Consider the following 23,490-nt stretch of genomic DNA (forward strand, 5'->3'; position numbering starts at 1 on the left):
TAATAGTATAGACTAGTATAGAGATATTATATAGTATAGACCAGTATAGAAATATGCAGGCGCATTTTCCTCACTGACTGTTTGCATTCTGATATATTACGTGTAGACTGATGTTATTACATTTCTAATACTTTATGGACGCATATAACAATTACATTTTTATGTATGTCTAAAACAAAATATCACACTAAACGTAGCCGTTAACGATGGGTTTTGTTATAAATGCTTACGAACCATAAAAATTAGAAAGGTGTCAAAATGTTCTGCGAAACAGTACATTTGGTAATCACTCCTTAACACAGGAGATATCGACTTTTCGTATAAATTCATAATAGCACTTAAAAATATTTTGTAATTTCGCATTAAAGGTTATACTGCTAATCGGAAAATATAAAAAAATTACATTTTCATACCTTCTATGAAGATATAAATTCAGGAAACACACGTACAAAATATTAATTATGAGCTAATGAAAACCCATTTACGAGTAATAAACATTTAAAATGCAAATACTGCTCACATAAACTTAGTAACATTTATGTAATTTACCTTTATTTAAGCACACTTCTCCTAAAGCCACGAAAACTGATTAAAATTAACTTCCAAATTATACGAAAAAGCTAAACATCACAGCATGGTCAATTTGGGAATTCGTTGTTGACAGGTTATCTTCACGAGAAAAAAGGGGGAAAATGGGAGGAGTTACGAGATTCTCTGGGTTGCATGAAGATCTACTAATAACTTTCTCGCCAAGTAATTTGGCGTCATTGGCTCATTCTTATTTCTGGAACTGTAGTTGAAGAGTGGTATGTTTTTGATCCGTAAGTATGCTAAAATTCTATCGTAAATTTTTAATACCTTGTTTTCCAAATTTACACATTTTGCTTGATTAATTTGAAGTTGTTTGTTTATAGATGTGCGCAATGGCAAATTTCAGGTTATTCGTCAAATACCCAAGGTTTCTATTTCTCTGGTAAGTGTTTGCTTTATATCTTATATTTATTATTAAATATGAAAAGTAATTTTTGCATGCGTATATTTTTTCATACTCATTTTCTGTTTTATGTGCTGGTAGATTTCTGGCCGATTACCGTGTTTTTAGATAAATGCGCCATTTTCATTTAGGTCGTGTAGAGATTACTGTTTCCATTTTTTTTAAGTAACCACGAAAATTCTAACACATGTAAAAGCTTTACTAGTAAACTTTTGATTGAGGATATTTCAAGGAAATGTGCCATTTTTACTGAATTTGTGTAGAAGTTGCTCTTCGTTATGCCTTTTTTGAGCCAATATTTTAATTAGTTGTATTATTTTAATGTGTTGTTTTGCAGATTAGTGCAGTTTATTTGACAGATGTGTAATGCTGTTTGTTGAAAAATGCATTAGAACCAATGATGGTAAGAGCTTGGCCTAGCAAATTGGTAAAATATTACCTGCTCTTAATTACTGAATCATATTGTAGGATAAAATCTGCTGTTTATGTATGAAAATTTGTACTTTATCTCTGATTATGTGGTATATGCCCAGAATTTCATTATTAATGATCGATTCATTAAAATTATTTTTAATTGTCTACTCTGTTTTGTGTTGCTGCTCTTCATTCTGCATTTTTTTTTGGGGGGGGAGTAGATATAAAAATTAATTCTTGTTTTTTCTTTTTTTTCCCGCCATTTCTCTTTTTATTGTGCTAGTAAATTTCTGACTGAACTCATTTCAAGTTGAATGTGGTATTTTCTTTAGCTCATGTAGAGATTCATCAAGTTTTTGCTGGTAAATTTTTGAGAAAATTTCGAGTAAATGTGCCGTTTTTACTTAGTTTGCATAAAATTTGTTCTTCTTTATGCCTCTTTTGAATAAATATGTCAATTCTTGTTTGTATTATTTAATATCTTGTTTTGCATATTAACACAGTTTATTTAACACATTGAGATGCAAGAATATTCATTAAAACTAATGCGGGTAAGTTCTTGGCCTAACAGATTGGTAAAAGATTTTTTGATCTTAATTACTGAATTTTATTATATTCTAGGATAAAAGTCTGCTTTTTACGTGTGAAAATTTTTATTTTATCTGATTATGTGCCAAATTTGATGATTCAAGAAAAATGCCATTTCTGTGTGTAGCTAGTTCGTTGTTGCTGTTCATCATGCAGTTCTTTTGAATATGTATCAGTTTGAAAATTTATTCATACATGTGTATTTTTCTCATCCATTTTTGCTGTACACTTTTCCTGTGAATATTATTTTTATTTAGTCTATATAGAATTTCCTCTTTGTATTTTTTGAATAAGTATGATAATTAGTTCTTGTTTGTGTTATTTTAATGCCCAACAATTCACTTTCGAATGTTTGTTAATTATAGAAGCTAATTTTACTTTCTGCTTGCAGTTTTTAACTCTCTACCTTTTATCCAGACATTAATAACATCTGCCTTTTCTTTTCTAAACTTAAAATATCGCAGTCGGGAAAAGGTTTAAATTTGAAAAGTAGTGGCTTTTTTAATTGCAAGAATTTCTCTTCAGAATTATAATTAACATAAGCTGTGCATTCTCTGCTGAGTATTTGTTTTCTCGAAAAGTCTAGTAGACCTTTTAAATCGCAATTTTAATCTTTAATTTTTTGGATATAATTAAGAACGAATTCATTTGGAAGCAATTTAAAAAATAAAGGCATTAATTAAAATATTTCCCTATAAATCAGTATATTTTTAATGTTGCCGTGCAGCGTAAAAGCATCTCTACTTTCTCCCAGAAGTCTTGCTATTTTTCAGATTTCAAGGTTGACTTCTGTGCCTTGTTTTGCAGATTAACATGCTTTTTTTGATTGCATAGAATTTAACTTTTCGTAAAAAAGCCTTAATTATAGTATCATTATTGGTAAATTCAATGCTTAAACAGATTGGTGAAATGTTTGACCTTAACTACTGAATTCTGCTAATTATATGGGATATGTCCATAATTTAAATTTTCTCCTAGTAAATCGATCAGTTGGAACAAAATGTGAAATGAATTTATTAAAGAGTATGCATTTGCTGTATTCATAAATTTCCAGCCATGCATATCATTTAATAATTATTTATTTTTAGGATAAAAAAAAGTAGTAGCAGATGGTCCTACCAATTTGAATAAATATGGAATTTAGTTTTTAATAGTTTTATTTATTTCACGTAATTTATTATATTAAAGTATAAAGGCTATGCTCGTGGGTTTTCTAGTAAAGGCAAGTGTTATATCTAAAAGTTTCGACACCAAGGTTAAATAGCTTTACTTCAAGGTACCAGGTTATATCTGAAATTCCTATAGGTTAAATGTTAAATATGAAACTACTTGCCGTGAAAGGTAGTGATCGTATAGTGAAACGTGTACAGCATTTTTTGCGTTGTGAAAAAAAATGCATTCCGGGACCGCGCCGTGAGAGGATCGAAAACATAAAACATATACAAGATATAAAGGAAAAGTTCATATTAAATATATAAAGAAAACATACTGTAAGAGGTTCCAGATTAAATATCAGTTTATTCAATTACAACACAATAAGAAAAATCTTAACCTCATCTGAGAGTCTGTTCATTTAAATTCATAAAAAAACTTAAGGTTTGTCTGGTGATTTAAAAGAAAGGAAAGGGAAACAATTTAAGGCCTGAGAGTTAAATTTTAGATTCGACGTTGTTTTTTACTGCTAAGGACGTTTTTGAAAAGCTTGCCTAAAGTTCAAACACACCAAAAAAAAAATAAAACTTATCTTGAGGGGACATCTTGAAGTGGAAGACTCGTATCTTATCAAGCGTTGATGTCGGCCGGGCTCATCTTGACACTGGTACTTTATTTTTTTTTCACTGTAGAACAGAAACAGGAGCACTGCTGCCCAGGACGGCTATCCGCTTGGTCCTGAAAGTCCTATGTCAACACACAGGTAACTCGTTCAAATTTCGCCTCTTTACCAGCACTCCGCAAGGAAGAGGGTTTTCAGCTTCAGGTCAGAAACGCATTTTCTAGGCAATTACGGCTCGCCTGTTCTTACTCATCCCAAGAGCAAGCTTCACGAGTAACGTCCCAAGTAAGTTCCACCCGCCAGTCAGTAAGAGAGAGAATCCAACTCGAATTTCCTTCAAGCCAGTTTTCAAGAGCAACGTCCACTAGTCCAGCCGGCCCGAAAATCAGCGAGTCCAAGAGTGAGTGAGTCAAGAGTAAGTGTGTCTCGCCTCTTAACCAAAACGCGGCCGGGGAGCATATTTGCCGCTCCCCGCTGGGAAAACATTTTTCTTCGTACTTACATTTTGTCCAGCAAGCCCGAAAATCAGAGAGTCAGCCAAAAAGTGAATCCAACTCGAATTTTCCTTCGTCTCCTTCACAACCCGGGCTCCCACTATGGCTTCACTTATCGCCCCCTTAATTATGGCAAAATCTTCGTTTTCAACTCCAGAATGCGGAAATAAGGGTGATCGCGCATGCGCGCCTTTCTTCACTTAGCCAACAACCGGACCCTCAATCGCCAAACCTGAATGACTTACATTGAAACACAAGTAGCAACCTTTGACCTTTTTGGTCACGTACTTTCCTCTCTTAAGGTCAACTAACAATGAAAATTCTTTCTCGAACATTCTAAAGGACAAAGCGCGCGAAATCATGACTTGGCGAAAATTGCCTCCCTTTCCCTGCTTCTTTCACAATGAATAAAAGTTTGTACAAGATTTGCAAATAAAAGAAAATAAATAATATTCATTTAAACTAAATAATATTTCCAGAAGCATCTGTTTTTCCCCAAAATTAAAGCCTTAAAATAAATAATTCATAATCAAATAAAAATTAAGATTTCCATAAATCATAAAATCATTCACCTAATTTTTATAACGCTATCAGATAATTTCTCTACATAACACAAGTTTCCAATCAATAGCAGTTTTTAGTGGTTGAGCTATGTATCCAGCATTTTTTTACTATGAAGACTAATCATACTAAAAAAATTTGAGCACTTTTTTCAAGTAAAAATTAGTATGTTATAGCTGTGCCAATATCATTCTGCATAATGACAAAAGTTCATTAAATATGTTAGTGACATTTAAGTGTTGGTTTTGATTATCATGCAATACTGAAACTAAATTCAGAATCTCATTATTGACAAAATTTTTTTTTTTTTAATTCTGGGTATGAATGTCTGAGCATGTGTGTAAATTTTAAGTCCTAAGAAATGAAATTAATTTGTTAAATTCGTTTCTTTCATTTGATTAATTCGTTAAACTTGCTGTTATCTGTGAAAAATTTTCCTATTGAACTTTACCTTTCATTTTAGTGGCACATGTGATAATAGATTTTTAACCCCCCAAAAATGAAAATTTCCAAGTGTGGCTGTAGAGAGTATGCTCAAGTTCATAAAATAGCTTAGTTTTTCTTTATCACCTTCAGTAATCATATTGTAGGATAAAATCTGCTGTTTATGTATGAAGATTTTTACTTTATCTCTGATTATGTGGTATATGCCCAGAATTTCATTATTAATGTTCGATTCATTAAAAATACTATTTTTAATTGTCTACTTTGTTGTGTACTGCTGCTGTTCATTCTGCATTTTTTTTTAGTAGATATAAAAATTCTTGTCTTTTCTTTTTTTTTTTCCCCTCCATGTCTCTTTTTATTAGGCTGGTAAATTTCTGACTGAACTCATTTCAAGTTGAATGTGGTATTTTCATTTAGCTCATGTAGAGATTCATCAAGTTTTTTAAGAACCATGAAAATTTATTCTTATGCGTATATAAAGGCTTTGCTAGTAAATTTTTGAGAAAATCTCAAATAAATGTGCCAATTTTACTTAGTTTGCGTAGAAGTTGCTCTTCTTTATGCCTCTTTTGAATAAATATGTCAATTAATTCTTGTTTGTATTATTTAATATCTTGTTTTGCATATTAACACAATTTATTTGACAGATTGAGATACGATTTGTTGAGAATATTCATCAAAACTGATACAGGTAAGTTCTTGGCCTAACAGATTGGTAAAAGATTTTCTGATCTTAATTACTGAATTTTTTATTATATTCTAGGATAAAAGTCTGCTTTTTAGATATGAAAATTTTTATTTTATCTCTGATTATTTGCTGAATTTAATGATTCAAGAAAAATGCCATTTCTGTGTGTAGCTAGTCCGTTGTTACTGTTCATCATGCAGTTCTTTTGAATAAGTATCAGTTTGAAAATTTATTCTTACATGTGTGTCCCAACAATTCACTTTCGAATGTTTGTTAATTACAGAAGCTAATTTTACTTTTTACTTGCAGTCTTTAATTCTCTACCTTTTATCCAGACATAAATAACATCTGCCTTTTCATTTCTAAACTTAAAAAAATATCGCAGTGCACCTTTGCAAACGAGATGCTGAGAATCGTCTTACACAGCTAATAATTGAACTGTCGATGGCCTTCTTGTTTTCCGTATAAGTCAGTATATTTTTAATGTTGCCGTGCAGCATGAAAGCATCTCAACTTTCTCGCAGAAGTCTTCCTATTTTTCAGATTTCAAGGTTGACTTCTGTGCCTTGTTTTTGCAGGTCAACATGTTTTATTTGATTGCATAGAAGTTTACTTTTCGTAAAACGCTTTAATTATAGTATCATTATAAACAAAACCATTATTGGTAACTTCAAGACTTAAACAGATTGGTGAAATGTTTGACCTTAACTACTGAATTCTGCTAATTATATGGGATATGTCCCTAATTTAAATTTTCTCCTAGTAAATCAATCAGTTGGAACAAAATGTGAAATGAATTTATTAAAGAGTATGTCATTTGCTGTATTCATAAATTTCCAGCCATGCATATCATTTAACAATTATTTGTTTTTCGGATTAAAAAAATAGTAGCAGATGGTCCTACTAATTTGAATAAGTATGGAATTTAGCTTTGAATAGTTTTTTTTGTTTTATGTAATTTATGATATTAAATTATAAAGGCTATGCTCATGAATTTTCTAGTAAAGAGAAATTTCCAATGGATAGCAATATTTGTTTGAGTATGGTGGTTGAGCTATTTGTCCAGCATTTTTTTAGTATGAAAACTAATGCATTTCTTTCAAGTAAAAATCCGTCTGTTTGATAGCTGTGCCGATATCATTCTGCATAATGACAAAATTTCATTAAATATGTTAGTGACATTTAAGTGTTGGTTTTATTATCATGCATTACTGAAACTAAATTCAGAATTTAATTATTAACACAAAAAAAAAATGGTGGTTTTTTTTTTTTTTTTTTTAATTCTACATGTGAATCGTTGAGCATGTGTGTAAATTTTGAGTCATTCTGAATTTTCTTTTATTTGATTAATTCATTAACTGGTATCTGTGAAAAATTTTCCTATTGAACTTTTCATTTTAGTGGCAAAGGTGATAATAGATTTTTTAACTCCCCAAAAATGAAAATTCCCAAGGGTGGCTATAGAGAATATGCTCAAGTTCATAAAATATCTTAGTTTTCCTTTATCATCAACTTTCTGTTCGAGAGCTTTTCTGCGGCATACAGTGACCACCCCTTTTCTGTTATAAGAATAGTAAGTTTAGAAAATTATCTGTCTCCTGTGGAGTTTTATTTAATGGATAACTAAAGCCAGTATAGAAATTAGGACATTTTGATATTGAAGAATAATTCATTGCTGCCAACTGTCCTGGTTTTTATTTTTTAGTCTTAACGAAGGAAAATGGGTACTATTCGGTTTCGAGGGCTGTAAAAAATTGCCAAACTATAGTTGATGCCAATGCTGCCAAAAATAATTGCGGCAAGAAAGGAAGTATAATAGTAAATAACTATCTAAGATTGATGTTTTAATTTAGATGAAAGGTTAATTTGATATAATACTTTTTTATTATAATTTATATGAAAAAGGCTTAACATAACTGAATGGATGCCTGCATCGCTATTTCGCTACCGACTTATCGCTAAAGCATAATTTCATCTCGTTGGTTGTTCAAACGTAATTTTCTATAATGAATGATGCCTTTTCTTTGAAAATATTCAGAAGTGCAGAATCGCTCACTTATTTGTTTGCCGCTGTTTACAAGGGTAAAACACAATTGGATTTTTGTCAGTTTTATTTTACTTTTTAAATGAAAATAGGTCAATGTGTACATAGATAAAGTCAAGAGGGTGCACAGTGCCATTTTTGTGCAATTCTGGGGTGAAAATAGGTCGATGTGCATATGGATACCGAGTGTGTGCAATTTTTAAAAGCGCATCAAGCAGTGAGTGATTCTGCACTTTACCCAAAATTATATTGCTGACTTTTCATCATCGCCAATTCCCAAATTGTTAAATCCATAGGATATCAAAAAAGAATTTAAAAATTAAACTAGTATTTCAATGGCATCTTAAGAAATATAGAACTATATAAACTTATGCAATCTGAAACCAGTACGTACGCTAGATTTGGCGCTTTTGCGCATACATTTTCGCTGCAATTTTTTTACGGCCCTAAAAACAGAAGAGTACCAGAAAATTTTTCTCAGAAATAACTGAAATGTATTTATTTAATTAATTAAACTTAAATTAGGGAAATTCCATTCCCTCAATCTCTAATGATTTTCAGAATTTTTAAATTCTATTTAATTTGAATTGTAGTTTTTTCCTTGTTACATTTTATTAATCTTATTAAATTTCACTTGATCTGACTTGTCTTAATCTGTAAACATTTCCAGATTTTTATATGAAGATTTAAAAAGTGTGTGAAAATTAAAAAATGAAATTAGCTAAAGAATATAAGAATCAAATGTTAATATATTTTACAACAGAATTGAATTTCAAATAGTTCAATAATCTAGTCCATGCAAATGTGAACTGAATTTTAATTTGATTTTTCTATTAATTCATTACATTTAATTAGGTGCCTAGAATCTGAACATGGTAAATAAAATGGCAAATACCCATTCCTCAGTATATTTTGGTATGAAAAAACTTCTGAAATTTATGTTCAGTTTGTATTAATATTATTCAGTTAACTTTGTATTTGTTTAGGAATTTCACAGGTGGGTGATCTGTGCAAGATACTGAAAAAAAAATTGATATTCTTTATGCTAAGAATAGTTTCAAGAATTAATAAATTTCAGTTTTTTTATATGATAAGACTGATTATTCAAGGTAATATACACCAAGGTCACCTTGGATAATCAAGAGCTTGTATCATACATGCATATTAACTGTTACAGGATATCTATGGAGTTTGATCATTCAACTTGTTTTGTTAATATATATATATATATACAGTGTTCAAAGTATAATATAATATATACAGTATTCAAAGTATAATATAATACAGTCAAAAGTCGTTAATCCGGACTCGTCGGGACTTCGGCGATTCCGGACTATCGATTTTTCCGGATTATAGATCATCAGTTTAAATCTGGTAAGATGGCATGCAGAAATTACAAAATTAAAGATATGAAACCGTAATTTATGAAATAAAGAACAATTATGATCTAAAGGGTATCAAAATTTACAAAAAGAAAAAGCTTAATATTTACTTGTTTACTTTATTAAACATTTCTTTCAATGTAAGTTGCTTCGTTTCATGTGATAATACTTTCTCTTTAATTCTATTAAACAGACATAATTTCTTGTTTAGTTATAAAGTTCCGCTGTTGAAGTCCTATAATTGCTGTGTTGAGAATACCGACTAATTTGTCAATCAAAATTTTTTCGTTTTCAATAACCTCTGGGTCACTTTCTTCACTATCGGAAGCGAATTATAATGACGAGGAACTTGATTTAAATCATATCAAAGACGGAGTACATCGAAATGAAATACTACACTTAGTACGGAATTATAAACCAAATAAAATAAAAACATCTGCCCTGAAGATAAGGATAGTGCTGATAGATCAACTTCCAATCCGCGGCGTGAAATTGATAAACAGATTTCGGATTTCAAAACATACTTTCGCTTTGTAGATACAAATTACATATTAGTAAATATATATCGGAAATTCTATTTGACATAATCTTTCTAATCTATCATAATCAAATAATGACGTTTCTGCCCCCCCCCCCTCTGCCGCAGAGCAGCGTGAAATTGATAAACAGATTTCGAATTTCAAAACATACTTTCGCTTTGTAGTAAATATATATCGGAAATTCTATTTGACATAATCGAAAGTTCAAGCTTACTTTTATAAAATTGCTCTAACAGTCTGCAAAAAATAATAAGCCGGATCCATTTCGAAGATTAAGGAACAACGCAATCTGCAACATTAACTGAATTAGATAACTTTAGCTTAGCGTATAACTCCGTTACACATTAAACGCGCATGCGCACAAACATATTCGCAGCCGTAAGGGTCTTACGCGCTCTCGTAAACGCCTGTGCGCATGCGTGAACGCGACGCATGCGCAGAAAGTTTGTAGCTTTGAGGTCCGGATTATAGATCATTCCAGATTATGGGTGTCCGAATTAACGACTTTTGACTGTATATACAGTATTCAAAGAATTACAAAAGGGTGGAATGTAGTGAATAAAACGTTTTTGCTTCTGATAGAAGTGTACAACTGACTGAAAAATTGTAACAGCCAACGTTAAAATTCAACATCATTTGACAGTTCTTTCGTAAGTCAAGTACATATTTTTAAAAAATGAAACTATATATGAATTTTTGGAATAATGTTACATATTAAAAGAAGCTAAATTCTGTATTGAATTATGCATTCAGTATTCCAATAAATTTTCCATTTTATACATTCTTAAATTTAAATAAGAATTATCAGTATTTTTTAAATCAGTGTAGCTGTTCTGGGAAAAACTGGTTTAAATTCAGGCTTAGATACTCAGTTTTTATGAAACATAAGCATCTAATATTTGTTTTGCAATTAAGTTGAGCTCAAATCATTAAATGTGAATGACATAATAGAGAAAAATCAGAGTTATTTTAATGAATGTTTTGATGATCTGTTAATCAGGAAAATACTTGGTATTTTATTTCAAGGAGGAAAAAAAAAACAGCTGGGATGTTCTGTGGAGCAAGGTTTTTAAATTTTTAAATCCTGTTCCTAGAGCAGACTTGCTAGTTCTTGGTTGTAGGTGAAGTTCAAATGGTATATTAAGAACCTGAGGCTTAAAAAAAAAGGAATATATAAAGGTTTATTTTTCATAGATAAAAGTTCATTAATATTTCAGTAGTATTTATTATATTTTGTGGCTATTCAATTTCTTCTCTAAAACATTCTGCAGTACTTATGTATTATCTCATCGACTGTGACAGTTAGGGAGATGCTACCAAATTTCTGTTAGTTGTTCTTGTGGAACTCTGAAAAGCTGACACATCTTTATTTAACAAAAAAATCAGTGTTCAACCTGCTTTGTAAAAAAGCTTTCATCAATTTTTATTAGTTTATTTTTCTTTCCTGATTTTACATGAAGCTCTGTTTAGAATGCTACGAGTGCAAACTTTCTGCAGGTAAATGTTCCAATCTATTACCGTTTTGTTGAACATATTTTATAGATTAATCTACACTTTTTTATGTCGGATTTACTAACTTTGAAAGCAATCTGCTGCTTGCTGTTCTGTAGAAGTGTTTCCTAATTTAAATTTTTTAGCTTAAAATCTTACTGCATACTGTCAGGGTTGGATTTATGTATAAGCTATAGCTGAGGGCTCCAAAAATTAAGATATAGTATAAATAATATTAAAATATATTATAGCAGACTTATAAAGGGCCCTATATCTCAAATAGCGTAAGACCTTATTAAGTTTAAATCTGGTTCTGCATACTGTTAAGCACGAAGTTGGAAGCAAAATGGTTTGTCTATTTGTCACTGCTCCTGGAATCGGAAATTTAACTTTGTAGGGTTTATTTTAGTTTCCTAATAAATATTTTTAATTTTAAACAGCCTTCCTGTATTTTCCTCTTTCCCACCTACAACTCCCTACCTAAATGAATTTTCAGAATCCCATTTTTTATGAACGAGGTGGCACCAGTATTTAATAAGAAGTCTCGGGAAAAAATAATGACCACGTCAATTTTTTAATAATGCATGTTTTCCCTTCTGGCCACGTCATTGCTTTAAGCTAAATCGTATTATTTTCAGCCGTATTGTTACGTGCCTGTTAGTATTTGCCAGTGAGGTTTAATTAAGGGCCAACTCTGTTAGTTATTTCTGTACAGCTTCGGCTAGTTTTTAGTTAGTTAGCATTAGTTTCTTATTTTCTATCTTAAGTGGAAACTTCACATAAGCCCAAGATTGGCCAACTGTAAATAGTCTCAAGCTAAATAAAAGGATATTTAAACCCTTCTTTGGACTTGTCACTCTAGCCCTTTAGAAGTCAATGAATAGTCGCTGCACAAAGCAACTAATTTTACTAGAATCTTATATCATTTATAGTGAAAAATTGTATATATCAGTATATAACTATTATGAAAATTTGAAATCATCTGCAAGAAAATTGGAATGCAAAATACATTCAAATTTTATCAAGATAATGATTCTAAACATGCAGCCCTAAATGTTCGCTTGTGGTTCTTATACAACTGTCCAGAAGTTATCACAACTTCTTCCTTCATTTAGTCTTCAGGCTTAAATCAAATTGAACATGTATTGAGTGAGTTGGAGAAAAGAATAAGTAAATGTGACATTTCTTCAAAAGTTCTATTTAAAGCTATTCTTGTGTAAGAATGGAACAGTTACTCAAGAAACATAGATAAATGTGTGTGAAAAGTGTAATTTTAGCTAAAAGATATCTATTATGAGTATTTAATGTCCCGTTATTTTATTAATTTATTTTATTTATTTATTTATTTGACTCTTTCTTCAAAGTATCTGAATACTTATATGAGTTCATTTTCAAAACATTTTGAATATCTTCTTTTAACCAAAAACACTTTGAATATTTTTTCCAAAAGAAAAGTCATTTTACTGATTATTATTAACTGATATTTGGAAATAAAATCAAAGAATGCAAGTGTTACAAAATTAATTTCATAGGCTTTATATTTTCATGAGTTAAAATTGATATTTTAAATTTAAAAATACAAAAACATGAATTTTTGTCTTATTCAAAACATGTTTGTAATTGCAAGTATATATGTCTAACTGCTGGCAGTTACATAAGGCATAAGAATTTTTAAAAACATATGATATGCATACTTTCCAACCTTTGACACTCAAAAATCAGGTTAGTTAGTTAAAATGAAAAATATGAAACCATATAAAAGTTAAACTATTTGAATAATTTTAATAACGAAGGTTTCTGAACTCAAGAACAAGAGGATTTAAGAACTTTGAGCCCAGCGTTGTAAGAAAAGTAATCTTGCACATTAAAAATAATTTTTATTTGAATAAAAAATATTATGTTACTCGATTTACTGTAAACGCTTAAAAAACAGTTCATTTTAATATACCGTAATTATTTATATACGAAAACTTTCAACGAAGCAAATTTAAACAGCATTTAGAAACTGAATTTCACTGGAAATCTTCTTTTGTGGATTTTATGCTGTTATTTACATGTTGAATATTATTTCGTCTAGATTAAGAAAAACAAACACACAACATGTAAAAATTTATTTTGTAGAAAAACTATCAAATTAAGGTCACTTTCTTCACCTCGAAATGCATGGTTTAACCTATACGAATTTCGTATTATGACAACACAGAAATAGTGGCCACATAACTTGTAGGAGATATTTCTTATAAACCTCATGCGTTGGCGATCAAGTAGAAAAAAATGCTTAATTATTGAGCTACATTTTGAATAATTTTTTCCCTTATTGAATGAGTTCAAAAGTATTAACACAACAATTTAAGTATTGTTGTATGGTTGTACTGATACTTTAGCAACTCATTCGTCAATACTCAGTAGCTAATGTATTAGCACATCTATACAGCAATATTGAAATATGCAGAATGAAGTAAGCTTTGTAAACAATTTTATATTGCTAACTTAATTTTGATAGTAAACACTGATGTAAACAGATCATGTTTGCAACGACGCCCTAAAAGAACATCATCTACATCACGCCTTTATCTACTGCAATATGTAATGCCCTGAAACATGATGCCTGTACCCATTGCAATAAATAATGCCATAAAACATGCACTTGTACAACTATGTATCACTATATATGTCATGTAATATAATGTATTTTACTTGATCTAATTTAACACCCAGTGGTGGCAGAACTTGCAGTGTTGGCTAAACTCACAATTTCATCATAACTCAAAGACACCGGAAGGTTGTTGTTTTTCTAGTCAGTGTGTAGATCTAATGTCTACTTACTTTAGGTAAATATTGGGTGACCCCTCCACTTCTATGTAACATAGCACCACAAGACAAGCAGTGGTCTCTATGTTAAGCACAAGGTGTACTCTTGTAAATAGTTCTCTTGGATAAAAGGTTTCAATATTTATCCTTATTCTGTTGCTACTGAACATCAAGTTGATTAGTGAGTTTGGTTTGGTTTGGTGTATGTGAGCATGGCAAAGCCTCGAGGGCTATCTGCCTTAGTAGAGGGATGCCTTCATGGAAGACTTTCTAAGAAAAACTGTCTTGTATACAAATTACAAATGGAGAAAACTACGAAAACACCCATGGAGCCAGCCCGTCCACGGGATTCAAAACTCGGACTGAACTACTAGTGTCCCGAGATTTTACAGCTCGGCAGACTCCGTTGACTAGTGAGAAGTCACCAGCAATCTTACAGAAGGTCATTTGACAATTTGCATGCTTCCGTGAACGATTAGACCTTATAATTTCTTTGTTAGGTCTATTCTTGAAGCTGACATTCAAGCATAAAATTAAATAAAATTCTACGTTTTACTGGGGTTAGTTTCATAAAAAAATGTCTGTTGATTTCAAAAGAGAGAAAAAATTTAAGCATGTGTTGAGATAAGCAGTATGCATGGCAACTTACATATATTACATTCTTAACATGAAAACATTTTTTTGATTGGTAGAACATATCTCATCTAAGACTTAATCATTTATTTTCAATAGCAAAACTTTCTAGACATTGTTCCTTTGAAAATAAATCTGAGAAAAAGATCAAATATCGGAAAAAATAATTAGTTAGAGGAATAAAAAGTGGACTAAAAGCTGTACGTTAAGAAAGCCTCAGACATCCAATTCTTAAGCTTTTCATGTAAGGCACAAGGCTCACCAGCGGTAAAAACGTTGAACACTGGTAGCTCGGTCCGAGGTTCAAATCCCGATGGAAAGGCTGATTGCATGGGCACTTTCGTGGTTTTCCCCTTGCATAACATGTATAAGTAGATAGAAAAGGTTACTTCAAAAGGGAGGGGAGGATTATCTGTTCCATTTGTTTGAGTTTTATCAAGAAGAGAAATTCACTATGCTTTTAAAAATATAAACTTTTTCAGATCATAGTAACTTTTTCAGATACTTTTTATATCATAGTTTTTGGTCCTAAAGCTCTGTTGTCATCAAAATAGAGTTTCAGTATAGTTATCCAGAAATGTTTATTTAGATATTTTCGAAGTTTAGAATCAGCTTTATTTATTTACAGTATTAACAAATAAAAGATAGATTAGGCTTTGTTCAACTTCAATCCTTTTTAATACCGCTACTAATATATTTTAAAATTTTGAGCCTTTGCAAATAAGCGTAGGATAATATAATGCTAGTGTGTAAAACATGTAAAAGGCCTTGATTTAATTTGAAGAGAAAAGTTTTCAAATTCATGATCTAAATCAGTGATTAGATTCAGGTGGAGTTTAGCTCTTTCGCATCTAAATTTTGCAATGTGATGAGTAGCAGCACTTCCGTGAAAAGAATTGAAATAGTAGGAGAAAACTGTATTATTCATTGTAACATTGTTTTAGAAAATCTGATATGAATAATGAGGGTGGCCAATTCAGCGGTTTTTAGCCCAAAAGGGCTTATTAGTCTCGAAACACGATTTTGCTTTGCTTCACTTTTCATTTCAGTTTATTGACAACTTTCATTTAAGATTGTTGTTTGTTTATCGGAAAAACGAAAATATTATTCTTTTATATGTAATTTGCCTGTTATTAATTAGCAAACTAAACTATTTAAAAGCAATAGATGCAGTTCTTTAAGTATATATATTTTACTTTTTAATCTTATTGATTTAAATAAAAATGCATTTAATTCATGATATTTCTTATTAAAAGTATTAATTATTTTTAGAGAATTACAATACATATTTTTTTTCATTTTTTAAATATACAGAAGATATATAAAATTCCAGTGTTAATCTAAAAATCTTTATCTAATACCGTATAAAGTATTTCGCTGTTCTACTTGAGCTATCTGTATGGATAATGTCTACTGATAAAGTATATTAAACTTTAAAAGAGCTCTTTCGGGCAGTCCTTATAATCTGGACCCATTCAGATACCACCACCCTCCCAGAGTCCCTTAATGCGTTCATCTGTAGCACCATGCCTTTTGTTATCATTAACTTATTCAGCTTTCATTTGGTTTAGTATTAAACATCTTGAAGACCATTTTTAAAAAATTGTTTATGCATTTTAATTGTAAACTCTTTTTTGTATCTTTTTTTAATTGTATCTAACATTGTATGTATGTATGTTAGATTGCAATCTAAAATTTCCACTTTGAGAATTTTTCTTCATTTGCTTTTTTATGATACATGTGCATGTGAATTTATTTTTTTCTCTTTTTATTTCAATTTACCAATGGTTTTATTAGCTTCTCCAGACTTCACTTAATTTTTCATTATGCATTATTTCTTCATTTTTTTTACACCATTCCTAATGGCTAAGAGCTCCGATACTTACAATTTTAGAATTTAAGTCCAGAATTAAATGCTTAACGAGTTTATGAATTCACTAAATGTTAAAATTTTGTTCAAGAAGGAATATCCTACTGATATTTGAAAATGAAAGTTTGTCTAGGATCGACTCGAAATTTTACGAGTGGATAAGCGATTGCTTCAGCTCTATTCCCAAGAAATATACAAAAGAAAAAAAAATGTATATATGTATGATAGTATTAAATATAGCACACTTATTGTAGAGTGAGACTAAAGTGAAAGTATTAATGAGGCATTTAAATTATCATCACATTTTATTGCAGTAAAAATTACCTATTGCATAATATTTTTTTAGTGTTGTATATCCATTATATCTTCCTTTTTCTCATCATTAAAGCAGCGAAACTTTGTGAAAATGATATATTGTTAGAAAGATTTTTTTATAACACAGAGAATAATATTCATTATATTACATAAAAATTTTACTCTTTTATAATAAATGGTTGAAAATGAAATGTATTAATATCAATTTATAAAAAAGCTTTAAATTATTTTCTTTTTCTTATTGAAGAAATCTAAAACACAAGATTCAATAGTTGTTTGGTATTAATCGCAGATATTAAGCGTCTGTTAATACGTTTAATGGATATTATGACTACGACCCCTTTAACAATTTTTTTTTAACTTGGCTATGTTTGAATTCATTGTTGTTTTATGTTTAAATCCTTAATATTTAGTCTTCGTGTCTATTTCCTAAATCATCGACATGAATATTATCCCTATAGTAAAGTGACCACATTTTCATTGGGACAAAGCAGGACAAATGGAATGAAATGACAATTGTAATTTAGTTATGAAAGCAGACCATTCTATACATTCATTTACTTGTCTATAAATATACCAAAATATATTGATTATTAACTATTGGTAAGTATAAAAATATTTGTAAAAAACTATAATTTGAATATTATGTTTTTTAATTAATTGAGCTGTCAGATGAAGCTCTGTTCAAGAATGATGTCATACCGGAAACTTTTAACATTCTGAGTAAATATCAATGCTATATTATCTATACAAAAAATATTAGCAATTGATATTTTTACATTTATTAAAAGAGAATATTAACTAAAACAAGGATATACACATTCAGAACTATAACTTTTTATTCAATAATGTAATATCATTGTTTTTAGTCATTAAGGCAAGGCAGAACCTTTTCTGGTATTCTTCTCTTATCGGCACCGGATTCAGAAATGTATATTGGATTGGATTGGATTATTTAATTATGGCAAAGCACACGAGGGTTATCTGCCTAAAGGTAGGGATGCCTTCGTGGAGGACTTTCTGAGAGGAAAACCACGAAAACGCCTTTGCACCCGTTCGCGGGATTCGAACCTCGGACCGAATTAGCAGTGTTCAGCGTCTTTACCGCTCGTCCGCTGGTGAGCCAGAAATGTATATATGCAATGCATGTATAGATGAATGGATGAATGTGTTAATGTACGTATGTATATGTGTACGCACATACACATGTGCATACATACACACACTTTTGAACCCGGTCCCGATAACAGAAAAGCACCCCTTTTCTTATTAATTATTTTTAATTCACCCGATAACAGAAGAGTACACCTTTTCTAATTAATTTATTTAAATTTCTTTTTAATTTAATTTATAACTTATATATATTCCTTTTTTTGCTGCAATGCTAAATTTACTTTTTTTTTTTTTTTTTTGTGCTGCATGATTTAACGCAAATTACGTGTTGCTGGAATATTCGATGATATTCTGTTAAATATATAATCTGAGTTTTATAAATACAGTCATTCTAAAAAAAAATATTTTATTCCTATATAGGGGCTACAGGTAAATATAAATGCCAAGAAGAAGGTTGCAGTCATTATGTGAATACAGCTCGAGAATTAAGGAACCATCTAACAGCTTCCCATAACCTGCAGTTTGAAAAAAAAAGAAAAAGTGTTTACTGATATACAGGAATTTGATGCTTGGAAAGAAGAATTTGAAAAGGACCAAAAGGTTAATTATGTGAAACATTATGGCAGTCATATTTATAAGAATGGTAAATATACTTATTTTTTTTGTTTTCGCAGTGGAATGCATGAGTTTAAAAGTAATAATAGAAATTTCACAAAGACTGTTAGAAGCGGGTGTTTATGCACATCAGAAATACTATCAATAATTAAAGATACGGGTCATGTACTCGTTTACTTTTTTGAACAACATTACGGACATAGTAAAATTGTAGGTCTTATGAGATTATCTGAAGGAGAAAAAAACAAAATTTCTCAAAAAATAAAACAAAATATTAGCACATACAACATTTTGCGCGATATAAGAAACGATATATCTTCAGATGTCATATCGAGGTATCATTTGACTTCTAGGCAAGATATTGTAAATATAAAGGAAAGCTTTGGACTAAAAACACAGCGGCATCCTGATGACGCAATTAGCGTTATGTTGATGCTTGAAGATATGAAATCTCTTGAGCCAGAACACTCTCCATTGCTAAATGTTAAATTTCAAGGATCAGTAAAAACTGAATTCTGTGAATTTGAAGCAGAAGATTTTTTTCTTGCGCTTCAACACCCATTGCAGAAGGAAATGATGATTAAATTTGGTCACAAAGTAATATGCGTAGATTCTACTCATGGTACGAATGCGTACGATTTCAAACTTATCACTATACTGGTAATTGATGATTTTAATGAGGGATTCCCAGTTGCTTGGTGCATGTGCAACAGAGAAGATTTCACTTCTCTTAAAAAATTTTTTCAGCTAGTTAAAGCTAATTTAAATTGCAATATATCTTCCAATTTTTTTATGTCGGATGACGCACCCTCTTACTACAAAGCATGGAACGATGTATTCGGCTGCAATGCAAAGAAGCTACTTTGTTCCTGGCACTTTGACAGAGCAATAAGGAGTAAAATTGAACATTTAATAAATGAGAAGATAATTGCTGCCGAGGTTTACAAAACTTTAACTGTGGTGTTCCAAGAAAAGGATGAGAACACCTTCACAGAAATGTTTGCAAAAGTGAAACTTGATCTCGTAGAACATCAGGAAACAAACAAATTTGCTTCATATTTTTTTAATACATATGGAAAGAGAATGAAAGAAATAGCCATGTGCTATAGAACTGAGGCTGAAGTTCATACAAACAACCATTTAGAATCTTTCCACAAAAATTTCAAATATACGTTTCTAGGTGGAAAATCAAATCGGAGACTTGATAACTGCATTCATCAGTTGTTGGAATATGTAAGACATAAAGGGTGGCAACGTATTATGAAACTAGAAAGAGGAAAAATAACCTCGAAAAACAAAATTATTGCCGATAGTCATAAGAAGAGTAATGAGATGGATGTTAACACTGTCATTAAAGAAACTGAAAATTCCTATATTATTCAAGGGAAAAAATGAATTATAACGTTGAAATTTTAAATGAAGCATGCCCTGATGCATGTAGTGTCAAATGCTCGAAGTACAAAATTTGTATTCACCAAGCAAAATGTTCTTGCACTGATAGCATTTTGCGAGGTAATATCTGCAAACACATTCATTTAATTTGTAGACTTTACCGGAATGATACACATTGTAGTGAGGAGTCGCAAGGTGCACGTGCAGATATTTCGGTTGCACAAAAGCTCTTGAAACTTCCTGTAAATAATATAAACACAACAGCCACTACTGACAAATTATTACTTCAAATTCAGTCAAAGGTTAATTCTTTGAATCATATTCGAGATAGCTCAAAAATAATTGAAGTCAATAAAATGTTACACAATATAGTAATTTTTTTAAATATTGAAAACGAGGACTTAGATTTACAACCTGCTTCAGTTTCAAAGAACATCCAAACTCAACAGTCATTTTTTTCGACAAAGAAAAAGAGAAAAAGTTCAGTTCGCTTTGGGAAACCCTCAGTTGAAGAAAAAGAAGATATAAGGAATACTTTGCTTAAAGAAACAGTAAAAACAGTAAGCGACCATGACGCTTATTGTAAGAGCTTGGTACCTGCAGAGCAAACTGCACCTTCTGTAACAACACAAAGAAAAATTCCACTTTCAAAAGTTTTTATTGTTAGCAACCATCAGCAGAAATTATTAAATATGCTAATAAACAGAAAAATTACGAAGTCTCTATTTGAGGATGGCTGCCCGCTAGGAATAGAACATATTTTAGCTACGGAAGCTATTGATGATTCTATTATTGATTGCTCAATATCATGTATTAGAAATTTATTCAGTGAAGATGCGTGGAACAGAATTCAACTAATTATAAAAGAAAAAAAAGAAATGTGGAAATGTTTTTCATGTGAATTATCAAGTGCAAGCACTAATATGATACAGTGCGATAAATGCGAGAAATGGTTTCACTGGAGCTGTGCGAACATAACTTGCGGTTTGGAAGAGGCTCAAGAATGGTTTTGCGCAGCCTGTTATTCAATAAGTATGCATGTTGAATAGACATTCATTATTTTCATTATAGACGTTCATTATTTAAATTGCATATTAATATTTTATGTATATTTAAATCTTTGGCCTAAAGTGGGCTACAATGAACCTCTGGCTGAGGCGATACCCCCATTTTAATGGATAGTAAAGAGCGACATAATGAAATATATCATTATGTCGCTCTTGGGGACTCACATGCCATGGCTGAAGATTTAATCGGTATTATAAATATAACAAATTTTCTAATACATCCCGGACATAATTGATGTTTTCTAAAATCAAAGTTTTTTAGGGTACTTGGAAAGAATCTTTATTTAACACGTTGACTGCCACAGCAAAATCTGGTAAAATATTCCGTCGGATCCTTTTTTTTAATTCTAGTGGTTTCGTGTCCCCTTTATCCTAAAAATCAGTTCAGTACCTAATCTGAATATATTTTTATGAATATTTAATAAATAGATAAACAAATAACAGGTTTAAAATATAAATCCTATTTATAAATATAAATCCTATTTATATTTTAAACAATAAATAGATTACATTTCAGTTTATTGTAAATTAACACAAGAGTTCTATGTCTCAATATGAAAAATTGGTAAAATTAAGACAAATAGTGTATTACAATACAAATAATAAAACATAATACATTACCAAAAATAAATAACTCAGTGAATGTGTAAACATCTTAAAATATACCACTAGTCTTGTATTCTTTCAATAAACAACACAATCCCATTTAATTATAACTTCGTTGTTTTATTTCCTAAATAATGATTACTTAATTGCAGCAAAATCTATATTAAATTCAGATAAGAATCTATGAAAAAAAGCTTCCAGAAGCCGGAAGCCAAGAATATCCGTAGTACCAAGAATACTTCCTGAACCCGTAGAAATAATTTTAACCATATAAATTGGTGCATTGGTGAAGCACCGATGAAGCACAGCTTCAAAAAATACAAAATTTGAGTCACATTCGATGAGCATGGCTCCGAAAAGTAAGGCCGCTGTGAATCATTGATGACGCACATGGCAGTCAATGTGTTAAAGTGCATGTACAAACTCAATTACTAAAATAAAATAATTTTTTAGCTAATCGTACATAGTTTAATAACTGTACAGCTTAAAAAGAATTGTGTAAACTCTTTCATTTGACTTATAAATAAATTCATGGCTAGTTTTTTACTATGCACATCGATCATACATAAACTGCCATAAAAATCAGCAAGAATAAGCTACTGTTTGGTCTTCATGACAGCTGGACGTGCTAGCAGCGCCGGACTTAGCATTTTTCCTAGGCGGAGCAAAAATTTAAAACTGCCGCCCTCACTTATCTTCCTTTAAGTTTCTCTAACAAATTTCAATTTTTTTTTTAATAAACATAGAAATAGGTAAGGTTTGAGATAAAATGTAAAATCCATTTTATAGAAAGAAATTCTTTATGTGCCATTTTTGTAATAAAAGAAATATACATAACAAATTGTTTAGTTTCTTTACTTACGGCAAAGCATAAGAGGGCTATGTGCCTAAGAAGAGAGATGCCTTCGCTGAGGGCTTTCTAAGAGTAATTGGCTTGTATGCAAATAACACATGAGTGAAACGACGGAAACGCCCATGGAGCCAGCAAATTCGCCGGGATTCTAACCCCTGACCGAACTACGAGTGTTTAGAGTTCACCGCTCAGCCACTGGAGGCCCGACGTACGGCGTATTTAATTATGGCAAAGCACACTAGGGCTATCTGCCTAAGGGGAGAGATGCCTTCGTGGAGGACTTTCTAAGGCAAACTGGCTCGTATACACGTTACAAATGGGAAAAACCACGAAAACACCCATGCAGCCAGCCCGTTCGTGGGATTCGAACCTCGGACCGAACTACCAGTGTTCAGCGACTTTACGCTCGGTCGCTGGTGGGCGGAGGCCCCACATACATATCAAAAGTTACACGGATAAAAACCTCGCGAACCCTCCTAATGCAGCTGTCTCTCCTGTGCAATGAAATAATCAAATTTGCATTTTCCCTGAAATAGGCATTTTTTCAATATTTGCAGAAATAGTTACTCATACTAATAAATGATACTAATAGAAAACGATTCAATACAAAACACTAAAATAGTTCAGCACAGTACAAAAATGGGAATCACACATTATTAAATAATTAAAAATTTCATGTAAACAAATATAAGCAAATTACAAATCACTGATGCAATGGATTTAATAATTTTATACCAATTTCTCTATACTAACAGTAACTTTAACCTAGCACGTTAAAATTCGCAATAACGCCTTTATG

General features: G+C 31.0%; 1 protein-coding gene across 2 annotated transcripts in view; it reads right to left on the bottom strand.

The window, feature by feature from the left end:
• LOC118182966 (uncharacterized) overlaps nt 1–21,901 on the bottom strand; it is a 77,404-nt gene extending 55,503 nt beyond the window's left edge. Inside the window, exon 1 of one of the 2 annotated variants that reach the window (XM_035352354.2) lies at nt 21,854–21,901. In XM_035352354.2, the coding sequence (XP_035208245.1) occupies nt 21,854–21,886 (33 nt within the window). In that variant the 5' untranslated portion in view covers nt 21,887–21,901. Of the gene's footprint in view, nt 1–549; nt 708–21,853 lie in introns of those variants that run through there. The other variant, XM_035352355.2, reaches the window with a different exon arrangement.
• Nucleotides 21,902–23,490: the final 1,589 nt, after the last annotated feature.

Source organism: Stegodyphus dumicola, chromosome 2, assembly GCF_044657685.1.
Source record: "Stegodyphus dumicola isolate Sdum_Otavi_A_Nest chromosome 2, ASM4465768v1".
NCBI lineage: Eukaryota > Metazoa > Arthropoda > Arachnida > Araneae > Eresidae > Stegodyphus > Stegodyphus dumicola.